The sequence below is a fragment of the Suricata suricatta genome, chromosome 5 (assembly GCF_006229205.1).
Source record: "Suricata suricatta isolate VVHF042 chromosome 5, meerkat_22Aug2017_6uvM2_HiC, whole genome shotgun sequence".
Classification (NCBI taxonomy): domain Eukaryota; kingdom Metazoa; phylum Chordata; class Mammalia; order Carnivora; family Herpestidae; genus Suricata; species Suricata suricatta.
In genome coordinates, this window is record NC_043704.1 from 71,054,493 (window position 1) to 71,074,909 (window position 20,417).

The 20,417-nt window shown below is 44.0% G+C and overlaps 1 protein-coding gene across 9 annotated transcripts in view; it reads left to right on the forward strand.

The window, feature by feature from the left end:
• Positions 1-20,198, forward strand: part of RUBCN (rubicon autophagy regulator) — a 57,671-nt gene extending 37,473 nt beyond the window's left edge. For 3 of the 9 annotated variants that reach the window (XM_029939499.1, XM_029939492.1, XM_029939494.1), the window contains 14 exons: positions 169-264; positions 959-1,074; positions 1,558-1,768; positions 2,260-2,364; positions 4,960-5,034; positions 11,373-11,433; positions 12,176-12,308; positions 12,912-13,057; positions 13,845-13,909; positions 14,380-14,618; positions 15,216-15,277; positions 15,801-15,954; positions 17,076-17,169; positions 17,406-20,198. In XM_029939499.1, coding sequence (XP_029795359.1) covers positions 169-264; positions 959-1,074; positions 1,558-1,768; positions 2,260-2,364; positions 4,960-5,034; positions 11,373-11,433; positions 12,176-12,308; positions 12,912-13,057; positions 13,845-13,909; positions 14,380-14,618; positions 15,216-15,277; positions 15,801-15,954; positions 17,076-17,169; positions 17,406-17,584 — 1,736 coding nt within the window. In that variant the 3' untranslated portion in view covers positions 17,585-20,198. The remainder of the gene's footprint in view (positions 1-168; positions 265-958; positions 1,075-1,557; positions 1,769-2,259; positions 2,365-4,959; positions 5,035-11,372; positions 11,434-12,175; positions 12,309-12,911; positions 13,058-13,844; positions 13,910-14,379; positions 14,619-15,215; positions 15,278-15,800; positions 15,955-17,075; positions 17,170-17,405) is intronic. The other 6 variants (XM_029939496.1, XM_029939497.1, XM_029939493.1 and 3 more) reach the window with 5 other exon arrangements.
• The last annotated feature ends 219 nt before the right edge of the window (positions 20,199-20,417 follow it).

The following is a 20,417-nucleotide window of genomic DNA, read 5'->3' on the forward strand; positions in this document are numbered from 1 at the left end:
CATGTATCCCTGCATTCTTGGACTGTTCCGTGTTGCTGTGCCATCTCGCTCCTGTTTGGGAGGGCATTGGGAGTGGGAGCAGTTAAATATTGAAATTCCAAAGCTGGGAATGGATCTGTTGCTCACCTCGTATGTGTGTTTTTACTCCCTGGTGGTCACTGACACTAGAATCCTGCAGTGATAAGTCGAAGTTGAGAGGCCCTTTGCCCTACTCTGGCCAAAGCAGTGAAGTCAGCACACCCAGCTCTCTGTACATGGAGTATGGTAAGTGAGCACTAGGAAGGCCAGGGCTGCAGCTGCGTCTTTTCTCCGCCCTCCCCTTGTGCCTGCTAAGCTCGGAGCTGTCTGGCTCATGTCAGCTCTGGGGAGGGTACACGCTGTACAGTCTCACCCTTCCTATCATCATTTCCAGCCCCCATGCTAGAAATCACACTGTCCCGCCATTTTTCTTGCTCCTTTCTGCCCTAGGGGTCCCACCCTCTCTTATGCTGTGGGTGTTATCACCATGAACATCTGTCGATCCAAATGGAATGGCTTTCTGAGTGGGTGAGAGGGGGACCTTGAAAGGAAGCCTGTGAGTGTCGGGCCGAATTACAAGGAGAAGCTCCATAGGAGGAAGCTATTTGTTTCCTTGTCTGATTCTCAGCAGGTTTTTCATTTTCTTTTTTGTAGGGTAGGAGGGCAAGTATCTCATCTTTAAATTTGGATGGTAAAAGGACTGTCTCTGGACTCTCTTCTTTTATTCTACTATTCTTTAACCAAGAGGCTTAGTGCTCTGGGATTCTGAGATTCAGAGAAATTCCTTTAGGAGGTAGACATCTTTTCCCAACCTGTTAACCTGGGAAAACTTGGGAGCATCATTAGTGGTAAAATCCTCAGACTTCTCAAAGAAGCTTGTCTGTTACAGGTTTGCTTTCCAAGTCAGAGCTTTTCACATCCACATTCCATTTTCCCACAGAGGGTGGTCAGTACCTGTGCTCCGGGGAGGGCATATTCCGAAGACCATCAGAAGGACAGTCCCTCATCAGTTACCTGTCTGAGCAAGACTTTGGTAGCTGTGCAGACCTGGAAAAGGTAAGGAAGGGATCTAAGAGGCTACTGAAGAGCTCAGGAGTTGGGAGACCTGGCCTGAGGGCCCACAGGGCCATTTTCTCTAAAGAGGCTTTGGGTACACAGTAGTAACATGAGCAAAGACCACAGTAAAGACAAGTTCAAACCAAAGCTCAACACGTTCCATCTCTGGAGAACTTTTCAGGGAGTATATGCTCCATAGTGAGTCCAAAAATATTACTGATTTTGTCTTAGAAGGTACCTTGGGCAGAGAAGTATTGAATTTTAGCCATATGATTATTGTTTCCTTGACCCTGGAACCTTCGGTAAAAATTGTTTCCAGAATCAACCTCCTTTCTCTCTGCCTTTCCCCCACTCTCTATCTCTCAAAATTAAACATTAAAAAAATAACAAAGGAAGTTCTACTTTTCATTATTACAATCAGTGAGGTGTTCAACATACCCCGCCCCTTGCTAATCAACTTCTTTGGTGCTCTCCTCTCCCCAGGAGAATGCCCACTTCAGCATCTCAGAGTCCTTGATTGCGGCCATTGAGCTAATGAAGTGCAACATGATGAGCCAGTGCCTGGAAGAGGAGGAAGAGGAGGAGGAAGACAGTGACAGAGAGATCCAGGAACTGAAGCAGAAGATCCGCCTTCGTCGCCAGCAGATCCGCACCAAGAACCTGTTCCCTGGGTGTCAGGAGGCCGAGCATGGAAGTGAGTGAGGCTGCGAGCTCCCCAGTTCTGCTTCTGCAGGGTGTTAGGATAAGACTGGTGCCATGTGGGCTTCCTTTTTTGTCTCACTTTGAGATGTCATAACCCAGCTAAGGGCTGCTCTGCTGTCAGAAAGATTTTTTATATTCTAATTTTTTTCCTGCCAGACCCAGAGTCCTAGAGTTTATCCATTTCCTACCTGAGAAATATCTTCCAAAAAATAGGTTTCTGATATGAGAACTAAGACTGCTGGTCCCAGAGTCACGTCCCTGATAGTAGTACCTTCTGTTTATGTGAAACCTTCAAAATGTCATGAATAAAATGGGGAATAGCCAGCAAAAAGAGCTAGTTTCCATTTCCCCAGCATCACTCCCCGCCAAGGTTATGTTCATTTCTCTGTTGAAGTCATACCAGGTCCCTTTCATTGTGACCATAGGGGTAGGAGACCGCTTTCTGTTTATTACCTTTTTCTTTCTTTTTCTTTTTAAACATAGCAGGCTTTCGGGTCACTTCTAGCAGCTCCCAGTTTAGTTCACATGATTCAGCACAATTCTCTGACTCCGGCTCTGCTGATGAGGTTGACGAATTTGAAATCCAAGGTAAGAAGTGACACTTTATTTCAAGCAAGTTTCATTGCCTGTCTCTTTGAATTTGAAGTCATAGACTGAGAAGCCTTCCTTAAGAATAGACAATCTTCAATATGATACATTATGGACTGTTGTCAGTAACTGAGAGACAGCCTCTCTTGCTAAAAACAAAACTCCTTTAATAAAATTTAAGCAGAAAAAGAAGTGCTTCCAGTGGAGGGGCCTGGCTGTTGAAGTTACCCTGATGGGTCTCCAATTGCACCTTTCTCTTGGATTTTCATTGATTCCTCCTGCTAACAGCCTAGGGCTGGCCCATACTTGCATGAAATTAGAATCTTATTCTCTTATGTTCCATAACACAATCGAAATTGTTTCAAAATGTTTAAAAGGAGCTTTGTTATAATCCTAAGAGAAAAGGACAAAAAGAGTCATTGGGGTAAAAAAGGAAAAAAATCAAGTCTACAAAGTAGAGCTTTTTTCTGTCCTACCAGTGCTAACTTGCTTAGCGGAATTACGGACTCTTGTTGTTATTGTTGTAAGCACGTGCATAGAGAAAGGGAAGGGTTCTAATGTGGGAAGGCAATTGTGTTAATTAAATCAGGTTAACTCACGATTAATGGATTAATCCATTCCTGCAAATCATAGATTTCTTCAGGGTCCCATCTGTGCCACAAACAAACAAACCAACCAAAAAGCAGTTCAGGGACATAAGTTTTCATCCATGGGTGAAACTAAGAGTTATTTTCTTATAGAGGTGAATTGACTCTATAATTCTCTGTTGTAAGATGGTGATGAACACATTTTTTTTCTAGATATATTTATATCAATCCAGACAATTGATATAATCACTTTTCACCTGCCCAGACCTCCAGTAGTAATAAAACCTGGTGGTAGCTTCTCCAGGATGGTAGCTTCTGAATGGGATTTCTTCCCCATTCAGAAATACAATTTTTGTACATATTTTTCCAAGTCTCTAGGAAGTCTTCCTTCTGTTCGCTCTTTAACATATCCTATTTCTTTCCATGACAGTAATAGCAACTTAAAACTCTTACTTATTTCTTTGGTTTGTTTGTATGTGGTTTCCCAACAACGTTTCTCCAATTCTCTGATACCAACTGAGTATCCTGACGTTTCAATTCTGACATTAACTCCTGGAGGTAGCATAGACCCCACAGGGTAAGGGCTCAGTCTCACAGGTACTCCTACTTCATATGCCAACCACAAATAGGATCGCCAGGTTACCTACTCTTCTCCACAGCCAACGACAAATTCAGGGGTTCCCAAGACACCTCCCCAACTCAGTTTCCATAATTTGCTAAAATGACTTACAGAACTCAGGAAAACACTGTACCTAAGATTATTGTTTATTACAAAGGACAAAAATAAATGATCACATGAAGAGGTACTTAGGGCAAGGTCCCAAAGTTTTCTGAGCACAGAAACCTCTCTGTGCATGCAGTCAGGATGTGCTCTACTCCAAGTACATCAATATATTCACCAACCGTGTAACTCTCCCAAACCTCATCACTACAAGTGAAAACGCTTTATCAAGGTTTTATTCATAGGTATGCATGAGTGCTTAAATCATTGGCCATCATTGGTGATTGAGCTCAATCTGCATCCCCTCTCCCTTTTTGAGAGTTTGGGAATGGGGCTAAAAATTCTAATCCTCTAATCTGGTGGTTGGTTTTTCTTCTGGCAGCCCTATCCTGAAGTTAGCTGGATACTCCTCAAGAGTGAGTCACCTCATTAGCATAAACTCAGATATAAAGGAAAGGGGCTCGTTATGAATAACAAAAGATATTCCTATCACTCTGGAAATCATAAAGGTTTTAGGAGCTCTGTGCTGAAAACTAGGCAGAGTCCAATTATATATTTTTCATATACCACAGTCTGTGATTGGCTTGATCTCCAAATTAGAAGACAATAAAAGGGTTCTGCCCTTTCTTTGGGATCAGCAGTTGGAGTTTCAAGAAGGTAATATTAAGGTAAACTCACAACACTGCTTCACTGGGTGGGGAGCAGTCCACATGACTACTAAGTCTGTGCCTTGCAGCAAAGTAAGGGGCCAGAGAAAGCTGTTCAGTCTGGAAGGAGCCAAATTTGAAATAGCCTGCTTGGGAGTGGCATGAAGTCACTCCTGTTGGAAAAATGTTGTTGCCTTTATGGCCTCAGAGGCGTTGTTTAGTCACTAACTCTAGTCAGTTCAGGATGGAAAGTCCTAAAGGAAAAGATCTTGGGGTAGGGTTTCTCAACCTCTAGGCCAGATAATTCTTTGTTGTAATAAACTGACCAGTGCTTTGTAGACTGTTTAGCATCATCAGCGGCCTCTACGCAAATTACCTACAAGGATGCAAAAATCTCCCCTGGTTGAGAACCGCTACCTTAGGAGGTCTTTAAGACCAAGCTGGTTTGGGGGAGCAGCAGTAACTATCTTCCATGTGATACTGAGCACCTTCCTGTGGATGTAACTTCCTAAAAGCAGTTTCATCTTTTGGAGCCAAGTGAAGTCCTGATTCCAGAAACATGTGAAATAGAACTGTCATTCTCATTGATTTACTTCCTGTCTGAATACTAAAGGGCCCCCTTTTATAATCATTATCACAGATGGTAGCGAAGGATCTAACCTGACTCACATGTCAAAGAACGGACTCTCAGTGTCAATGGCCTCGATGTTTTCAGGTAGCCTGTGTTGAAGTGTGGGTGTGCTCGTACATGCATGTGTGTGATTGTTTGCCTCACCTTTTGTACATTCTTTATCTTGTGACACCTGTCTATGAGGTTTAGAGAACTTGCTGGAAAAATCAGATTTGAGCCAGCTAGGAATAATTTAAATATTCATTTTCTTCTTCATAGGACCTCTAACAGTCCTCACAGAGATTGTCCTTGTCGCTCCTTCCCTGCAGTGGTATTTATAGACTAAGTGGTCTCTGTGGCTGATGGAGGTAGTAGGCAATTTAGAAAGCAACGGTCAGGAGAAGAAATTTTAGTTCAAATCAATAGCTAAGCTACTGCCACACATTCAGACAGCCAAAGTCTGATAGAATAATGTGAACGCGTAGTGTGTCTTTATAGTTTTGAATTTGCAGAGCCATTTACAGAAAGCAATTCCTTCTTGGTACTTTGTATATAATTAGGATTTACTGCTATAAATGTTCGGCCTTGTAATTGCTTTGTGATTCAAGCAAGTAGGCTTTCTGTAGGTGGGGTTAACTGAAAGTAGCAGTTTTCTACTCAGAGTGGCTTTAAAACATGCAACAGGAAAACTCAGGACTTTTTATTAAACAGTTTGTTTATTTTTTTCTAACTTTTTAAAATGTTTATTTATTTTGAGAGAGAGAGTGTGTCCACGTGTGTGTAATTGTGAGCACAAGCGGGGGAGGAGAGAAAAGAGAGAGAGAAAGAGTCTCAGGAAGGCTCCACACTATTTAGTGCAGAGCCCGATACAGGGCTTAATCCCAAGAACCTTGAGATCATCACTTGAGCTAAAATCAAGAGTCCAGCATTCAACCGACTGAGCCACCCAGGCGCCCCTAAGCAGATCATTTTAACTGTTAATATTATTAGCCACTAGAATTTGAAATAATTATGTAAGATCAGATAAAGATTTGGAGAAATAAAAGTATTTAGTTTTCCTTTTCTCTTCCTGAACTGTTGTAATTTATTCTAACATAGTCTTCCCTTGAGTGAGACATAATTATCCTATCACTTTTTAACTGGTCTCTTATGTGTTTACAACCACAGTCCTTTTGCAACTACGTTTATTGACTGCCAGCCATTTCTCCGTCCGAGCATATTTAGTCTGTTATAAACATAGGCATACTTTTATTTGGTCTTCCTGGCATCTTTTCTTCCCCCATTTTGGGAGCTTTACAGCTTTTAAAATACATTTTTATACTTTTTAAAATACATTTTATATACATGAAATATTTTCAACTAAAAAACTACTTTTTCTTGTGCCTCGCAATCCCAACACATTATGGGAGTTGAAGGGAAAGCAATCAGAACAAGCCTCTTCCAAAAGAAGTGGCTTGTGGGGCGCCTGGGTGGCTCAGTTTGGCTTCAGCTCAGGTCATGATCTCACGGTTGGTGGGTTCCAGCCCCACATCGGGCTCTGTGCTGACAGCTAGCTCAGAGCCTGGGGCCTGCTTCCCATTCTGTGTCTCCCTCTCTCTCTGATCCTCCCCTGCTCATGTTGTCTCTCTCTGTCTCTCAAAAATAAATAAAAAACATTAAAAGAAATTAAAAAAAAGAAGTGGCTTGTTTTACCTTCCTTTCTACACACAGATTCTTATATTATGAGCATATAACTTATAATTTATCTTTCTTTACATTAGATTTCTTTTTTGCTTTCTGTTTTCATCTTTCTGGTTTATTAATGGTGTGAAATTCTTTCTAAAAAATGCCATTATACTTCTCATTAGCAATCTTCCTGATTATTAAAGAGGTTTACAGATGTGTTTCTTTTTGACTATCTTAAGTGATTTATGCTATTGAAGAGCCTCTGAGGATACTATCAGATTAAAATCCATAACACTCATGGGAAAATTTAAGTGCTTAAGCACCCTATTATGGATATCATCTGTGTTGACTATGCTGCATATTGTAATACTCTACTTGATGTAATCACATTTCTTAGATCCTGATTCATTGAGTAGACCATGGAACAGAAGTGTTTTTGAAGGAAATAGATTTGGAAATTACTTTCTCCTAGCAGTAAAGTGGATATAAACCTTGTGATCATAGAAAGCTTTGTATTCATCAACACCTATTCCTTTCAGTAATTTTTAGCAAATTTATCAACTTGTGGAACCATCACCATAATCTAGTTTTAGAACATTTTTATCATCCCAGAAAGATTCCTTGCATCCATTTACAGTTGATTTCCCTTCCCGTGGGGCGCCTGGGTGGCTTAGTCAGTTAAGCGTCCAGCTTTGGCTCAGGTCATGATCTCATGGTTTGTGAGTTTGAGCCCTGCGTTGGGCTCTGTGCTGACAGCTCAGAGCCTGGAGCCTGCTTCAGATTTTGTGTCTCCCTCTCTCTTACCCTTCCCAACTCGTGCTCTGTCTCTCTTTCAAAAATAAACATTAAAAAATTTTTTAATTTGCCTTCCTACCCCAAGCCGCAGCACTGCTTGTCTTTTTGTCTCTATAGATTTGCCTTTTCTGAACATTTCATATAAATGGAATCATACAGTATGTGATCTTCTATGTCTGGCTTCTTTCACTTCATCAGTTTCTTTTTATGGTATCTGCCAAATTGCTATGAGATCACTTATAAGCTTCCAATCCCAGTCTTTATGAGTTCTTTCATCTTAGAGTTTTGTTCTTCACCCCTCCTTCCCCTTGTATTACAGCTTCATCAGTTCTTTATCTTCCTTTGTAGATTCTTCTAGAATTTCAGTCTTCCACATGCATGTATCTAGTCAGGGTCCAGTCAGGAGACAGAAACCACAAGGTAATTTGAATAGGGAAAGTTTAAAATAAAGGATTATTCGCTATCATGGGGGACTGAGGTAATGGGAGATGGGCTCATAAGGAGTGAAAAAAACCCTCTATAAAGTATACAGTAGCAGGTGTAGGTAGCAGTCAGTATGCCTAGGGCTGAGGTGGAGCACCGGGGAAGAGGACCACATCCTCAAGGCTGAGATCCAGACCTCCTGGCTTACTAGAGGTGACGTTCTTTCTCTGAGGCTGCAGAGCTTCTCCAAGAGAGTGCCTGGGGATGCCGTCCATGAGACGTGCCATGCCAACGGCACCAGGAAACCACTCAGTGGGGTGCTGGCGGAGGCTGCCCCTAGGGCAGTGCCCTGCCTCAGAACTCAAGAGATGCTGGGGCAAGTGCTTCATGGGAGGTGCCAGGCCTGTGGCTCCTGCTTTGCCAGGAGGTGCTGGGGAGGCTGTTTATGAGAAGCACCACCAGCGGCACTCTGCTTCAAGGCACCTTCATGAAGACATGCCTCCCCAAGGGAGAAGTCACATGTCCTACGGGAGTCTGCCTAGAGGAGCACACCAGGGTCAGCAAGAGAAATGCCTGCCTCCTCCAGTGCCCCTCCAGTGCCCTCTACTGACAAAGCTTAACATGGTGCCAGCTGGCAGAAGGCAGCTCCATTATCCTAGAGCCTACAAAAGAAGGACAGGTTTGGAGCTGAAAAGCAATAGATTTTTAACTGGCACAATATATAGAACAAGAAGTTCATAAACTATGTTTTCTGACAAGTATTTAAGTTATATCCAATTCAAGGTAGCCAGTGCTTCTCCCCACACTACCATTTTAAATACTTTTTTTTTTCATTTTTAAAAATGCAGAATAAGTGTGATTCTCCATTTTAAAAAGTTTCCTCTCTAGTCAGCTGTTACAGAAAATCCATTGGAGTTGACTATTCAAATGTGTTGGATATCACCTTATCTGCTAGAAGAAAAGCAGGAAGGAAACCAGTGTCAAACTGGCCAGTAAATTCTAAAGTCGACTCTCTTCCTGTGCCTTACTTTGTTTAAAAATTTGCAGATCTTGCTAGAGTCCCAAGGTTTTAACCAGTTCTTTCCTGATCATCCCAAGACCAGTGTCTGGACATGGAAAATTCTTCTTATAGCATGTCATTTTTTAAATTGTTTTTCTAATTTTGACTCTTTTTTTTTTTTTTTCCTGGTTAGTAGCAATACCTTTATCTAAAGCTTGGGAGACATTTGAAATACATTCTTTTAGAAAAAAACAGTTGTCAAATAATTAAAGTTTCATAGTTATGTTAACTTCTCTCCAATTGAATGGCCTTCTCCTTTCTGTTCACTCATTAATTTTCTGCCTTAGAGCCTCGTCTACTTTTATCCAGATCCTTGATTAGTGTTTCCAGTACACTAACTTAATTACATGCTGAACTGACCAGAGAGTCTGCAGAATGCAGCAGAGGCCCAGTACCCACGGGGCCTTCCTGGTACTTGGCCAGTGTCATGTGTCTCTTTTGAGATCAGCTACTGCTTTCCCTTCTCCACTCTCAGGGGAAGATGGACACAACCAAACCTGTGTGGTCTTCCCTACCCTTGGAAGTATTCATGATCAGCTAGGAAGTCATTGTACCTCTGGTAAAAAAAAGAAGAAACATGGTAAAGTATGAGGTGACTATATTTTCCAAAGAGAAGAGAATGATTTTTTTTCCCTCAAAGAAAACGTGACTTTTCTCTATGAGGTTGAAGAGCTGTTAAATAGCTCTTTGAAGAGAGTGGTTTCCTTAGCAACCATGAATTATCACCACTTCTCTCTGATGCACAGTGTTTTCCTAATAGCCTGGCCCATTGGTTAGCTCTTTATTCAAGGATATCTGTCTATGATTTTCTCTCATTTTTCCTTGTCTGTCACTCCCAACAGGCTGAAATTTGAGTTTTGCTTTTAGCCAATTAATCATTTATTTAGTAAATATTTTCTGAAAGCCTATTTTGTAGAAAACACTCCAGAGGTATAAGGACAAGACTTATGTATAAATCCAAGGCAGTATACGTGTTATTCAAATGAATGCTACAAACTAAATGGTCTGTGAAGGTTTTTTTTCTTCACTAGTACTCTTTAGGATGGAATAAGCAACCAGCAATGTATTGAAATCTGGAGTTTGGTGGTACAGATTCACACAGAAAATAGATATACAAACTTCTTTGTTAATAAAATAGGAATTGATATTTACCCGTCGAAAATTTTGTTGCTGTCTTAAATTTTTCTGTACTTGGAAAGCAAATAAAAATTCACTGACAGATTCTAATTCTGTTGTCTTAATTGCATATATACCTTTGAAAACATTGATTTGTTAGGAATATTACCTGAGTATACAGGGCTTGTATACAGTGCCCTGTATTAAGTATTCTAGGGCCAAACAGAAGAGTTAGACATGCTCTCATTTTCTTGCAAGGAGATTTCATGATCTAGTGGCATATACAGAAATACGTATACAGAGGAAACATGAAGAACAATTGAGCTACTCATGGCCAGTTGCAGAGTGATGTCATTTAAGCTTAAGTGCCCTGCGGAGGGGCTCACATGCTCACATGATCGCTGTGTAGCTTTAATCAGGAAAAGAATGTCTTTTCACTGGGCATCAAAGGAAATGAAGGATGAGACTTATCAGAACAGTCTCGTTTTCATGACTTGAATACCATCTCTTTTCCCTTCTTGAGCATGACTGCTATATTTCACATTTTCCCCATCAAACATATTTGGGAAGATGAGGTCTCTCGAGGTTCAGGCATATCATTATTAGAAACCCTCTTCAAAATCCTTTATGAGAAATAGGCTTTGGAAAGTCTGCTGTAGTCTCCTGTAATTATGCCTGAAAGTTCTTTGGAAAACATCATGTTGAATATCTCCATGAAAATTTGTTGGTTACCAGGCATCTCCAGGGGGCTGCCAAGTCATAAAGTTCTCTTCTTTCCTGAGCCACCAGACAGAAAGGAGGTCTTTCCATGACTGCAGGATACAGAAGACTTTTCACATTCAGGAGCAATAGCAATAGTAGTCAGGTGTTAGGAGCAAAGTTCCAATTCCACATAACATTTAATGAGTTACTTCTGTGATCTAATTTCTGTGTTAAGTGCTGACTTTGATATTTAAAAAAAGAGCTAGAGCTCTTACCTCAGAGTTTATCATTTAAGAGGGCTTGAGATTTTGAGAGATTGGAGTATTCTTTCTGTGTTTGTGTTGATAGAAGTTATGTCCCTGTGTACCTTAGGATGCTTCCTTTTTTCATTCACTGTTTTACACCAAATCTGAGTTTGTGTTCTCACCTGGATTTGTAGCCATTTTGCCTGTCTCCACGCTATGCATAGTGTCACTTATTCAGCCTGGTTGTGACTTGAAGAGAGCCAGACTATAAATGATAGGTAGAGCTTCACGTGGGCTCTGCTCCTTACCCCGCATAGAACGTAGCTTGTAGCTGCTACCCTGAGCGCTAAGCTGGCAAAAGCTTGGAATGGTTTCCATTATTATCCCTCACTGCCTCCCTTTCCATTTCCCGCTCCCCTTATCTGTTTTCCATTTAGATGCTGACATCAGAAGGAGCACAGCTTCAAACAGCAAACCCTTCTCTTCCTCTCAGTCCTTGTAAGTACTTTTTTCTTTTTTTTTTTTTTTTAATAAAACTTTGGATATGTGGAGAAAGACACCCACTTCTCAGGACCTGGAGGGGCAGGCTGTAGATGAAGCATGCAGATTCACAAAGAGACAAAGCGACAGGCCTGGCTGATGGTGATGGCGAGCCCCTGGCTGCAGAGCAGAAGGTCATTGGTTCAAATGGGCTCGGCTGTAGTGGAGGCAGAGATCACAGTCTGGATTGTTCCTCCTCTGCTGACTCTGAATATACCACAGGCTCCCAGAAGATCAGATCCAAAAAGATAGAGCAGTGATCCTGATTTTTGATTATGAAATCAAATTGAACTGGTTTCATGTTATAGATCCAACCAGGGAAAATAGTCTCCCGTACAGGAGCAAAAAACAGTCCTTTATTGTTCACGGGGCAGTTTTGCTCAATTTATTTTGTAAACTGATGTTATAACCCCCATTTTGCAGTTAAAGAAACTGGGATTTAGAGAAAGGAAATGATACAGAGTTCCTAACTAGTAGTGCCATGTAATGCTATTAAGTGGGGTTTGAGCCTAAGTCATAGGACCATAAAATCAATTTTCCTCCACACATTTATCTGAAGATGATGAGAAAAGAAGCCAGGCAGACTCGGGGTACTGTGAGTGTTCTCAGCCCAGAAGTCACAGGGTAGAATATCAGATCCTGGAGGGCAGGCTCCCACCTTCCTGTCTTATGCTCAGCTTTCCTTGCGCTTCCTTTCCAGCTCCCACTGCTTCCTGCACTCCACGTCTGCAGAGGCTGTGGCCATGGGACTCCTGAAGCAGTTTGAAGGCATGCAGCTGCCGGCCGCCTCAGAGCTAGAATGGCTGGTTCCTGAGCATGATGCCCCACAGAAGGTAGACTTCTTCAGCCTTTTTTTCCTCTACCCACCGTCCAGTCCCACGAATTCACGAGCTTCTCTGATGCTTTTCTCCTCTGTCACATGTCCCCAGTCCAGAATGAGCCTCTGTGTTTCCTTCCTCACTCACAGAGCCACTCATTACAAATGTGTTGAGTGAATGAATGAATGACTGAGTGAAGACATGCTTGCCTAGGTTTTCCCCAGCAGTTGTTGGAATAGGAGATGATGGCTCCTTCATTGTCCTTATTCCACGTGACTGCCTACTAGACCCAGAGGTGTTGTGACTACCTTTGAGACACTGTGAAAAACTGCATCGTTCATATTCTTTGCTCTGTAGTTGAGTAAGGCATGAAGCATCCTGGCATCGCAGGGGTCCTCAAGTGGCCTCAGGGACAGCGTCAGCAAAGGGTGCCACCCCACTGGAATGCTTTTTCTGTTCTTTTTACTTCTTGGAACACAAGGCCCTCACTTCTAGTAGGCCTTTACCTGAGGTGTCCTGACACCTCTTTGATTAACTGTGTTTCTGTCATGACCAAAGGGTCAGGCACGTTCCCCCAGACTGTCCCTATTGGAACCATCCTGTTCTTCTCTCCTGCAGCTTCTGCCCATCCCTGACTCACTGCCCATCTCACCAGATGACGGGCAGCATGCTGACATCTACAAGCTGCGTATCCGTGTTCGTGGCAACCTGGAGTGGGCTCCACCCCGGCCTCAGATCATTTTTAATGTTCATCCAGCCCCCACGTGAGTAGGTAGTGTCTGTGCCCTTTGGAAAATGGATATATCCTCAGGTTTGTCAGGGCCATCTCCTTGCCTCTTGTCTCTGCCTCCAGCTGTAGCTCCCACACAGTTCTGTTCACTTAAAGGCAGACAGTGAAGATGATCTATCGTGTCCTAAGTCTTACTCCTGATCTTCCTGTTGCTTCCCAGAGCTGGCCTTCCTGACCTGTTGCCTTCCTCCCAGCAGTTTTGTGAGCTTACTGGTTTTTCTTTTCTTTTTTTTCTTTTAATTTTTTAAAAGTTTATTTATTTTTGAGAGGCAGAGAGAGAGAGAGCAGGGGAGAGACAGGGAGAGAGGAAGAGAAAGAAAATCCCAACCAAGTTGCGCTGTCAGTACAGAGCCTGATGCAGGGCTTGAAGTCACAAACCATGAGATCATGACCTGAGCCAAAACCAAGAGTCAGATGCTTAACCAACTGAGCCACCCACATGCCCCCCTTAAGATGGATGGTTGCCTTCTTTTCTTCTTGTTCTTTCATTCTGTCCTGTTTCTCATCTCTTAACATTTGTTCAGAAAATGTGGTTCATTTGTTAGGGACTGTCCCTACCTTGACCTAAATTCTAACCTAGTAATCGTCGGCTGGAATTGGTTCTCCCAGCAGGTTCATTTTGTCCAACTCTAAAAAACAATAGGTGAATTCCCCACTCCTCCCAGACTTAAAAAGAGCCCTATGTGCCTCCTTATCCTTTACACCCCAGAGGCCCCCTGTAGCCGGTATCTGCTAAAACCCTTTCCTTCCCTTCTCCTCAGGAGGAAGATCGCTGTGGCCAAGCAGAATTACCGCTGTGCAGGGTGTGGCATTCGGACTGACCCCGGTGAGCATCTTCTCTGATCCCTGGTCTACCTTCAGGTGCTGTGCCCTCTCACACCCGTGGCAGAGGGGCTGGTCAGAAACGCTGTGAGAGGAGGCAACAGAGCAGAACTGGGAAAGGGAAAGAAGGGGCCTGGACCCCGAAGGTAGGGCTGTGCAGGATCACTGGCAGTCAGAGAGATATGATTTCTGGGGGCACGTTAACTGGCATCATGTACCAAAGAAAACTGGGTACTCTGGGCCAGGTTCTTGGAAGCTAGATCTTACCAGCTCTACCAGGATTTGTTTCCTCAGTGGCCTTCAGGGAGGGACCCAGAAACCCTCTCTGCAGGTTTCTGCTAGCTTTAGGAGCACAGGAGCCGATGGAGCGCAGTGGCCATCCCTTCCAGCTCTTTGAAAAGGAACAAGAGAGCTGCCTCACGAGTTTATAGATGGGAAAGCCACGTCTGACCTTTGACTTTCTGGTTTTTCCAGATTACATCAAGCGGCTGCGGTACTGTGAGTACTTGGGCAAGTACTTCTGTCAGTGCTGCCATGAAAATGCCCAGATGGTCATCCCCAGCCGGGTTCTGCGCAAGTGGGACTTCAGCAAGTACTATGTCAGCAATTTCTCTAAGGACCTGCTCATTAAGATCTGGAACGATCCTCTCTTCAATGTGCAGGACATCAACAGTGCCCTCTATCGGAAGGTCAAACTGCTTAATCAAGTCCGGGTATGATCCTTGAAAGGCCGCGTCACAGATTACCCTCCTCATCCACCATCCCCTCCCTCTGCCCTCTGTTCATGCAGCCTTTGCCATGATCACATTTCTCTCTGTCACCGTGTCAGACCTGTGACCATCTCATTACTCACACTTTCTCTGCATACTTTCTCAATCTCTTGCCATTTCCCACCTATCTATCTAGTTAGAGCCTCAAACCTACCCATGGCAGCTCTGATGGCATAGATGGCACTCGGTGACAAAAGCAGTTCTCTCTGCACTGAAAATATACTGAAAGGAGAATAGGGTATCAGGTGGGAAATTCAGATTCTGAATTTCTCAGTGGCTTCCAGTTGTGGAGTTGGGAACCCAACCTGGCAGAGGTACCCTCCCTGACAGGAGGTCATTTTGAAGCATGGTACAGATGTAGAGAATAGTTTGGCTCTGGCTGCTACATGCAAAGCTTCCAGACCCCCAGGGTTCAAAGGTACTGGTCCTTCTAACAGTTGTTTTTTTCCTCTTCACACCTGCTCTTACCTGCCCCCCCCCCCCCCCCCCCCCCCCCCCCCCCCCCCCGCCCGCTCACCACCACAATGTCTTTCTCTTCAGCTGCTGCGGGTCCAGCTGTATCACATGAAGAACATGTTTAAGACGTGCCGACTGGCCAAACAGTAAGTCTTGTGTGGAGGCCAGAGGCCTCTTGCTGGGTTAGTGTCTCTGAAACAGATTCACCCCAGCAGTTGTCCCTTGTTATGTATTGAAGGAAAGTAGAGAGATTTGTAGAGAATTCCAGAAATGGTCAGTGAAAAGCCTGCAGCAGTTAACCGTGTCTGTATCCTCTCTGGAAGGGAACTCTCTGGTGGTTCTGTCAGGCCAGACCTGCCACTCTTCGCAAGCTGGCATAAATCACTGTGCAGGAAGGTGTAAAAGTCATTTCTCCCATCCAGACACCTGGTAGTGTGGAGGGTCCAGAGTGGTCTGGAATTCCTAGGCTGCCTGAACACTGCCCACCCTCATTGACTCTGTCTGGGCCTTTATAACACAGAGCCCAATGTGGGACTCTGTTGAACTCAGGAACTGTGAGATCATGACCTGAGCCAAAACCAAGAGTCGAATGCTTAACCGTTTGAGCCACTCAGTCACCCCTATAATGTTCATTTGCTGCTCCTCCCTCCCTCCCCTCATTTCCTGTAGGCTTCTGGATTCCTTTGACACCGTCCCAGGCCACCTGACCGAGGATCTCCACCTATACTCGCTGAATGACTTGACTGCAACAAGGAAGGGGGAGCTGGGGCCCCGGCTTGCTGAGCTCACCAGGGCAGGGGCTGCCCACGTAGAGCGATGCATGGTAAGGTAGTCTCACTTTAGCATGTGACTGGACTCTTGCTTAGGAATACAGGAAGTGGGGTGGACCCAGGTTCTTGCCATGCAGTTCCAGGAAGTTGACATGGCCTGTCAACATTGGGAGAAAAACGGTGTAGGATTGCTGTTCTCGGTTTGGTGAACAGCTAATTCATCCAGATCTAAAGAACCTGGAATTAGAAGAGGATGTGGTGCTGACACTGGCCCTGGGTAAGGGCAGGATTAAGCAGGCCTTCAGTGTAGAATTGCCCTAATTCAGGAGAATCCTGAATTAGAATCTGGAGAGGGGCTGGGTCTTTACTTTATCATTCTCAATCACTGTGACCAACGGAAATGCTTTGCCCTCTCTTCAGTAAGCCTCAGTTTTCTTGTCTCTAACATGAAGATGATAATAGCCCCTGTCCTTTCCTCTCAGGAGTTTTGAGAATTGATAAAATAATTTACATGAAAGTATTTAGTAAACTTCATTCTATAGATGCAAGTTATTATTGTCCTTGGTATATTCAACATGCCAGAAATTCACAAGTTCCATTTTTAGAATTTCCTATCTTAGAATATGCCCAGTGTGTGTTCCTGTGACAGTCCCAGAATTAGAGCTCAGAACAGGGCATATGTAGAGATCCTGTGTAGCGGGGGGAATTGGCAAGGCTTTGCTATAACCTGACTCAAGGCTGGGTGTTATTTTGGAGAAGAGCCCTTGCCATCACATTTTATCTTAATTGGCTGTGGTTCCTATTTCAAAATAGAATCATCACCCAGCCTGGAATTCTGACTTTAGGAAGCCCCTTGTGGTGCCATACCATCTTTCTTTTCAGCTCTGCATTGCAAACCACTCTCGTGGTTGGAGTTTCTCAGACTCATGCTCTCTTGTCTCCACCTTAAAGCTTTGTCTAACGCTGCCCAGTCCTGGCCCCAGTTTGGCTGCCATGCTCCTAAGCCCTGCTGGGTCTCTTCCCAGAAGGCGGAAGAACCCCTTTGGGTCCACCCAAGTGTTCTTTATATTTTGCCCTTTCCCTCACTTGGGTTCCTTGATCTTCTTGTGCCAGTTCCTGGCTTGATGCCCCTGATTTTGGTGCCTGTCTCTCCCCGCCCCCCTCCCACCCCCAGCTCTGCCAAGCCAAGGGCTTCATCTGTGAGTTCTGCCAGAACGAAGATGACATCATCTTCCCTTTTGAGCTCCATAAGTGCCGGACCTGTGAAGGTAAGGACTGGTGCGGGTGTGGAGTGGGCAAACCAGACTGAACGCAAAGTTCATTTAGTTCCCTCAGCTGTCCCTGTTAGCAGGAGTTCAGTTTGACTCAGACACTCCCTGCTTTCACTGTGGGTGCGCCAAGCACTGGTGGCAAGAGGGGGCTTTGGCAATGATTTACTTCCGGCTTAAGATAATACGGATTGTCCTCTTTTTTTTTTTTTCTCCCACCTTCTCCACCTGAATAGAGTGTAAAGCGTGTTACCATAAGGCCTGTTTCAAGTCTGGAAGCTGTCCCCGGTGTGAGCGGCTGCAGGCCCGGCGGGAATTGCTGGCCAAACAGAGCCTGGAGTCTTACATGTCAGACTATGAGGAGGAACCCACTGAAGCCTTGGCCCTGGAGGCCACCGTCCTGGAGACCACCTGAAGAAAGCACCTTGAGCCCTCTTCTAGGCGCTAGGGCCACACATAATGCAGAACTGAGCCACCTGTTTAAGGACTTTCCCCAGTTGTTTTTTTTTTCCTTTGATTATTATCATCATTATTTTTTTTATGACTTATCTAACATCTACATGTAATCAACCTTTGTTAGGTTGGTGGGGTCCAGTCTGTTGTGACAATTTGTAGGTGCTGGGTATTTCCATCAGAACTGACACACGAGTCCTTGTGTGAAGCTTCTAGTGCCTCTGTCAGGGGAGTGGACAATGAGACCCAGTTCTTCTGACATCCATGGCCTTCTCTATTTGGACCAGATCCAGTTTCAGCTGCATTTCAAGTGTCATTTCCAGTTTTGTTTTCGTTCTGGAGTTTCTGAGTCAGCCTTTTCTCAACCAACTCACTTCTCCTTTGCTGCTGAAATAGGAGGATGGAGTTTTCTCTCAGTCCTCGAATAGAGTTAGACTGCACCCTGAAGAGAAGCATCAGAGAATGGGACTACATCGTGGGCATTCTGTCCAGCTTACTTAGGTATTTTTGAGGCCACAAAAGCAGGATAATTACCTGGAGTCCTCAGAGACCTTAAGGCCTCCATGTGACCTCCTTGTTTGGAATATTTTAGACAAAGATGATGTCACAAGCTGACTTTCTTTACCCCAGTGGGCTTGAAGCACAGAAACAGAACTGATACTTAGGCCAGGCCCCTTCACAGCCTTGCACCAAGCATAAGTGAGGCCACAACTCTGTTGCTTAAGGAACATTTATTCAGTCAGAGGAGCTGTTGGCCTTCTCTCAAGTGATAAGGTCTCTTTTTGTCAACTTAGCTCTGGTGCAGATACAATCTTTCAAGCTTAGGCAACTCCCTGATGCCATCCTAGGTTGAGGACAGAAACTTCATCTGCCATCTTATTTGTGGGTCTCTTGCCACTGTGCCCTCCGTTAGGTGGTCATTTTGGTTCTGAGTAAAAGTATGGCCCAACTCCATTCTCATCTCGTTCCTGCAGTAGGGCTGGGACTCTCCCTGGTGGCTGAACTCTTGCCTTTGTTTCTTTTGTTAAAATCAGGGTGGGGGTGGGGAAGCTTTCTGCTATTAGTGAGGTTCGGGAACTTGGCAGTTTGTGGATGTGGATGTGAGTGTGAATGTTCCTGTGTTCTTGGGATAACAAGAGCCTTTATGCCTATTATGCACTGAGCCATTTAGCCTGGTGATGTCCATATGTTCAATCATTCTTTCCATATTACTAATTTTAACATACATATACCCTCTCTTAAAATGTGTGTTTCAATGGGACCGTGATACATTGGTGGTGTTCTCTAAGTTGCTGTAGCTCCTGACCTCTGCGTATAACACTGGTCAGGGTCACTGTTCTCAGGGCTGGCAGCTCTGTGAACAAAAGCCCACAGCATTTTTTTTTTCTGGAACTGACTTTTTGTATACCTGCCTTTCCATAGTTGGTTGCTAATGGAAAAAACTTGGTATAGAGGCTACCCCAAGAAGCCAAACAAAAAGTAGCGCATAGTTGGTGGACGCCGATGAGTGCCTGAGCTGGAGGCAACCAGGAGTCTCACAGGAAGTAGAGGGATGGTAAGGAAACAGCCAGGGCTGAGGCTCCACCAACAGGGAGCAGGGAGGAATTCACCCATGGTGTTGATCTCTCTGCCTTAGACTTGGGATCAGGCTGGAAGACCCTGAGCTTGTTCTCCCTTAGTTCATCTGGGAGGCTCTGAGAGCCAAGGCCTCCAGCCCAGCCCAATTTTGAAGGGCTTAACTGGGAGCCGTGTCCCACCTAGGGGCTTTGGGAATGGCCCCAGAAAACTCAAGTCTTACTAAGGGTGAAGCCTCAGATTCAGACCCAGGGGGTTGTAAAAACTGGTGAGCTCTACCTCTAGTTGTGGTATAAATAACACATTCAGCTCCTTACTCCAAGTCACTACACTGGAAGAGAGATGCGCTCTCATTATTGTCCTGCCTGTTTCATATTAGCATAGGACCAAAGGCTGGAAAACACCAAAACCTTCCAAAGTTGAGCTCAGCAGTCTTACATGCTCCTGGTTTCTCACTTATTTTTCTCCACCTTCCACATTCTGTCTTTAGATTGCATATCTGTTTGAGTGACCCTGACACTCTGCTGTCATCACTGTCCAAGTACCCATTTGTTTATTTATTTGAGAGGAAAAAGAGAGAGGAAGGAGTATGTGATGTTTTGAAAGCACTTTGCAACTAGTACCAGTATCTGAAAATCCCCTGCTATTGTGGGGAAAAGCTTTGAATGCACTGAAGAGAGTTCCTTCTGAATGAAATGGGAGGAAAAACATGTTTTTTTTTTAATAAATAAAGGGAAAAAAAGTTAAAAGTTTGCTTACAAGGGAGAGACAAGACATTGCAGAAGAGTGGAAGGCAGATATTTTCCACTTAAATGAGGCTGTTATTGACTTTCTCTGCCAAGGCTTTAGAGCTTTTGTTGAATTAACCTAACAGGAGCAGGAGTCTATATAGAGATGTTCTGTTCACGTACAACTTGTGTTCTGAATTGGATTTCTAATCGCTGTAATACATACACAGCCTAACAGTTTGTTGTCATCTTTAATAAACTAAGGAAATGAAATTCCTGCCTTTTATTTGTCCACGTTGACTATCAGGAAATGGTTTTGAGTGTTTACTATAAAGCAGGCATATCTGAAAATTCAGGAGGTTTCTGAGTCAGGAAAAGTTGGTCAGAATGCATCATCACTGACTTGTTATGTGACCTTGAGCAGATAGATCCATTTTGTTTCTCTGGATTTTTATTCCTTCGTGTATAAAAGATACGGGCACATAGTCATTA